General features: G+C 39.5%; 1 protein-coding gene across 4 annotated transcripts in view; it reads right to left on the reverse strand.

Annotated features, from left to right (window-relative positions):
- Nucleotides 1-5,973, reverse strand: part of LOC107562990 (piggyBac transposable element-derived protein 4-like) — an 11,576-nt gene extending 5,603 nt beyond the window's left edge. For 2 of the 4 annotated variants that reach the window (XM_016247760.1, XM_016247757.1), the window contains exon 1: nt 831-1,332. In XM_016247760.1, the coding sequence (XP_016103246.1) occupies nt 831-1,109 (279 nt within the window). In that variant the 5' untranslated portion in view covers nt 1,110-1,332. Of the gene's footprint in view, nt 1-830; nt 1,334-5,675 lie in introns of those variants that run through there. The other 2 variants (XM_016247758.1, XM_016247759.1) reach the window with 2 other exon arrangements.

The raw sequence follows: 5,973 nt of genomic DNA on the forward strand, positions 1-5,973 counted from the left end.
GGGGGGTTATCCAAACATATGACGGTGTACCTGATTAACCACTCACAACAAATTTGAATTGCCTTGACTATGAGTTGACCCCTAAAACTGAAAGTCTACATTTCAGCTAAGACATATTTCGCATTTTCTTATTTTATATTACTTTTGAATATGCAGGATACATTTAAGTTGATACAATATTTGTCTGCTGCTGACAGCCACAGACTTTCATAATATGTTTTTCCCCCCATTCTATGGAAGTCAATGGCTACCTGCAACTTTGGTTGCCAACATTCTTCAAAATATCTTATTTTGTGTTCAGCAGAAGAGAGAAACTCTTACAGGTTTGTAACAAATTGAGGGTGAGATAATGTCAATTTTAATTTTGGGGCGAACTACCCATTTAACAAATACATTTGTTTAACATCTTCATGTGATGGCGTGCAGTCAGCAAGCAATCGCGATGCGGTGCGGTGCAGAGAGAAATGACTGAAGGAGCTACAAGAGGATGCGCCGACATGACCCATTCGATCTGCACATTCTTGAGCCAATTAGCAGAGGACAGTGGTCGCAACTTTACATCTTATTACAACACAGATACCGGTAGTCATCCACTATACTAAAGATAAAAGCTCGGTGAAAGGAAGCTTTGTAAAACATGTATGGGGCAAACCAGGCACACAGCTGAAGAATATGAAACACTTTCCAAACAATAACGGGACATTCGTTTCTAAACCAATCGTGCTCCACTCACGATGTTAGAGAATAGTGGCTCTGTGGGTGTACATAGCGCACAGCACAAAGCTACGCATTTTGAACTTTCGGTAGAAAACAAATACAATCATACTTACAAGTTGTGATCCTGAAGCGCGAGAAGGTCCGAATAAAGTGGGCACTGCCCCATCTTTAATAAATAAGCGTTTAGCAAATCCCGCGTTGACCTCACCAAGATTTAAGAAGCAGCCGTCCGTAAAATGACGAGAGCACAACAAAAGGTTATTGGTGATATACTGCCGTGGTGTCACTGTAAAAATGAACTTTAACCACTGACTCTTCACTTCCTCGTGCTTTGGGAGTAAATGCAAAGAGGATTTGCTTTCGCAGCGCAGAAAACAGCGCCTTCTAGACATGGTAACAACACGAACGAACTAAACTCTGCCGGGCCTCAGCTACAACTACAGCGTTTGAGGGCGGGTCAAAGCACACGTTGCTCGCGGACAGCCAATGAAAACCATAGGCGCGCATGATGCAAATTTGATAGACACACGCAGGCTTGTGAAGAGCTTTTGTGCAGGAAGTGAGGCAGGGATTACGCAGTTTCACGCAGCTCAGAACAGCTTCTTTCTTTTGGGAGACAATATATTGGAAACGATACGCCCATTGTTCCGTGTTTTGAACGCTTCATATATAAACATCAATTATTTATCATACTTACAGGTTGTGATTCAGTGGAGCCAGCTGCTCCAAATAAACTGGGTACCGAGCCATCTTTCAAGTGCAAGCGTTTTGTGAATCTCGCGTTGAACTCCCCGAGATTAGAGAAGCAGTCTTCAGTAAAATGACGGGAACACAAAACAAGATTGGGGTTGTACTGCTGTGGTACCGTGGAGAAAATGAATATTAACCACTGATTCTTTGCAGCCTCGTCTTTCGGAAGTGAAAATAAAACGAATTTACTTTCACAGCGTAGGACACAGCGTCTTCTCGACATGATGTTAACCACACGAACAACAAGCCAGTGTTTGAGCGCGAGCATTATGCAAATGCGTTACGTGTAGCCGTTACGGAAGTGGGATTCGAATTACTGACGACTCGTTTTAGGCTGTTCAGAGTCCATTCTTTCTTTTGGGAAACAATAACTTTATTTATCACTGAGGTGTCAAACCCAATTCCTGGAGGGCTGGTGTAGAGTAGATTCTGTTCCACTCGGAATGTCTGTTTCCCTTTACGCAACCACACTAACATTACAATTCTTGCATAGTTGCCGAGTTACCATACATGTGATCAGAACTAGCCTGCAGCAAGAACTGGATGTAACGCAAGTCAAATGGTTTAAAATGCCGTCTTTAATCCGAAACTTGAAAATAGTTTTAAGAAGAGAGGTTTTTTAAACTTGAAATCTAATTCTACTGATTTTTTCCAATCAAATATATTACCGATTTCAATTGGATGCTTAAAGGGATAGTTCACCCCAAAATGAAAATTCTGTCATTAATTACTCACCCTCGTGTCGTTCCAAACCCGTAAGACCTCCGTTCATCTTCGGAACACAAATTAAGATATTTTTGATGGAATCTAACAGCTCTCTGACCCTCCCATAGACAGCAAGGGTACTACCACGATCAACATCCAGAAACGTAGCAAGGACATCGGTAAAATAATCCATGTGACATCAGGGGTTCAACTGTAATATTACGAAGCTACGAGAATACTTTTTGTGTGCAAAAAAAAAAAAAAACACGGATACGGTTTTTACGTTGTTTGAGCTTTGATTTGAACGAAAACAACGTATCCGTGTGGTGCAGCTGCCACAGAACAACATCAGTGGATACTCTCCAAAATGGCGCTAGGAAACAAATTGTTGAATAAAGTCGTAATTTTTTTTTCTTTTGCGCACAACAAGTATTCTCGTAGCTTCGTAATATTAGTTGAACCCCTGATGTCACATGGATTATTTTACCGATGTCCTTGCTACGTTTCTGGACGTTGATCGTGGTAGTGCCCTTGCGGTCTATGGGAGGGTCAGATATCTGTCAGATTTCATCAAAAATATCTTAATTTGTGTTCCAAAGATGAACGGCGGTCTTATGGGTTTGGAACGACATGAGGGTGAGTAATTAATGACAGAGTTTTAATTTTGGGGTGAACTAATCCTTTAAGGCTTTGGCTATTCTGTTTTATACTGTCTTATACTTATTAATTTATGCTAATTTTTTTATTTTTTATTATATGCCTTGCTGTTTTTGTATTTATGTGTGCACTGAAAGCTTAAAAACCCTTGTGTGTGGTGTGTGCAAAACATACATTAAAATAAATATAAAATGAACTATAACTGTTGTGTACAAATCAGAACCCTATGCACACATGAACATTTTCATGGATACTGATTTTTTTTTCTTTCCTTCATTCTATAAACTACAAACCTGATTAACAGACTCTGTGCCTTGGACAGTAAGAATTATCTTTGGTGCCTCAAACCTGTAAAAGAATGTAATGCAGTGAGAGACAACTGCTTCAGATTTATTCAGAATAGCATAGGCTATTTTGTGTAATAGTCAACCAGGACACAAATGTACTCATTTCCATTGTTGGTCCTGGTGACTTTCCCCACTAAATTCATGCCCAGCTGTTCCAGAGGCTTGTCCACCTTAAAATTAAAATAGCAACATTAATACATTTACATTTTGTGACCTAATGACTTCCCCATCTCAAAACCCATGCACATCTGTGGACAACAAGCTTACATACACATATTGGGATGGACAGTCTGCTTAAATGGCACTGGGCACACTGCAAAACCTTATGTTCAGAAATAAGCATATGAGAAATGCATTCCATAACATAATCAGTTTATGTGTCTCACAGCAATGTTGAAAAGGAAACAATTTAGTAGCCTATTTACCCATTTATCAATGTCCACCCCCCTTCCAGGCCAGTAGAATCTAGCTGAAATGGCAAGCTTGGTTTTTTCGGTTCCACAATGTTCTAATTCTAAAATAAAAATTGGCTGGCCTCTTTTTGTCCTGCAACCACTTTTCTTCTTAACTTAACTTTTTTTTTAAGGATATGTGATAAAGTTCGCCATCTATTGAAATAGCATTATTGTTAAAATCTAAACAAATAACCTGCAATGAGGTTCTAAAGGCCCAGTTGAAGGAATAGGCCCATTTAAACTGAAATTGGAAAACAGGTTATTGTCAATGTGCTAGTTGCTTCAAGTCAGTTAAGTATAGTTTCTTGACAAGCACTGACTTTTTGTTATGATCATGTCTTGGTGTATCACTATACCTCACTTTACTATGAGAAAACTTGTCAGTGTAGAGGAGTTATCACTTAAAGTAGTTTGCTTACCATCAACTTGGAAACTGGAGGAACATCTGCAAATGAAATATTTCTGCTCTTTTTTATGACAAATGGATAAACACCTTGAGTTTTGGAATTTCCTCATATAGGTTTGGATCCATTGCTTTCATATGTCAAGAAGGAGAGTCATTCAGGTGTGGTCATCTCCCTAATTTATAACTGAGCTATTTTGAATGATTGATTGATCGATTGATTTATCTGGTGTACTCTTGAGATTGTATGCCAATTACAATTACTTTCCACACTTGCATCTTGTATGCAAGGCTTTCTTGTGAAAAAAAAAAAAACGTTTGGATAAGTGTTCAGATTAAATATATTCCACTGTATCAGTAAGAAGATTAAACAGATTAATCAAATAGAATATTAATTCAAAAGTATTGTTGGACTATATGGAAATAGTAATAGCCTATGCCCTGAGTTTGGACGTCAGCACGGACAGATTACACTAATTTGCATAGGCAAAATTAAACTGCAAAAACTCACATAAGACAAAAAAAGGAACAATTGCACAAATCACAGAACATTAACTGGAGTGTGAGAATCATTTTACTATGCTGCAGTGTAGCAAGACATTTGTCCCTTTTTGCTTTCCGTACATCCAGTTGCGTTTTGGTGTATTTGCATGCTGCAGTGTTGCCAAATCCACATTCTTTTTCCCGCGGAATTGGGATACTTTGGGCCTATGTTTGATTAACTATTTGGTCGGGTTTATTACACAGACCTGGCAACCCGAGGGAACAGAATCGACTGGGTTGAGGCTAGAGGAGATACAGCTCCGACCGGAAAAGAACAATTTAATTTAATTTTTGACATATTAGATGTGTTTTATTAACGTCTAACGTACACCTACCCCTTACAATAATGGAAAAATAGTAATTATTGTTGTACAATGTGACAAAAATTACGCTGTATTGATGTGCGCATGCCCAGTAGCGCCATGCTGCAGTGTTGCCAAATCCACATTCTTTTTCCCGCGGAATTGGGATACTTTGGGCCTATGTTTGATTAACTATTTGGTCGGGTTTATTAGACAGACCTGGCAACCCGAGGGAACAGAATCGACTGGGTTGAGGCTAGAGGAGATACAGCTCCGACCGGAAAAGAACAATTTAATTTAATTTTTGACATATTAGATGTGTTTTATTAACGTCTAACGTACAATAATTACAACAATGGAAAAATAGTAATTATTGTTGTACAATGTGACAAAAATTACGCTGTATTGATGTGCGCATGCCCAGTAGCGCCATACGTATCCCTTCTAGCCTTAACCAATCGACTGCTACATCGGAGCCCTGCAGAGTTTTGTTCCAACAAACATACCATGCAGTTTTCAGCCTGAAGGACTTGATTAGTTCGATCAGGTGTGTTTAATCAGGGTTGAATCTAAACACCCCCCTGATTTACCCCGAGCTTTCGGCGCCAACATTCGAAGTTCGCTGGTGGGATTAAAATTAGTTTGTAGGGGTTTGTCGGATAAGTATGAATTAGCATTTAGCTAACTGGCTAGCGGAGCCAAACAGCATTGCCCTTTGTTTACGTCCTTGCTACAACATGGAAGTAATGAAAGAAACTATTAATGGAAAACACATCAAAGAATAAAACATACTTACAGGTCGTGGCCCATAAACAATAGTTTCTGCCTTTAAAGTGGGAACTGCTCCGTCTTTCAGGACAAGCTTTTGTGCGAATCCGGCATTGAACTCGCGTACATTGAGGAAGCGGTCCTCCGTAAAATGTGCAGCGCAGATAGCTATATGGGGGTTATACTTTTCAGGAACCGATTTAAAAATAAATGTTAACCACTGTTCCCTAAGTCCAGCATCCCTAGGGAGGCCGAATAAAGAGGACCTGCAATCGGGGTGAAAATAACAGCGTTTCGACGGCATGGCAACAGCACTCTACTCTCAC

The sequence above is a fragment of the Sinocyclocheilus grahami genome, unplaced genomic scaffold (assembly GCF_001515645.1).
Source record: "Sinocyclocheilus grahami isolate Dianchi unplaced genomic scaffold, SAMN03320097.WGS_v1.1 scaffold852.1, whole genome shotgun sequence".
Taxonomy (NCBI): domain Eukaryota; kingdom Metazoa; phylum Chordata; class Actinopteri; order Cypriniformes; family Cyprinidae; genus Sinocyclocheilus; species Sinocyclocheilus grahami.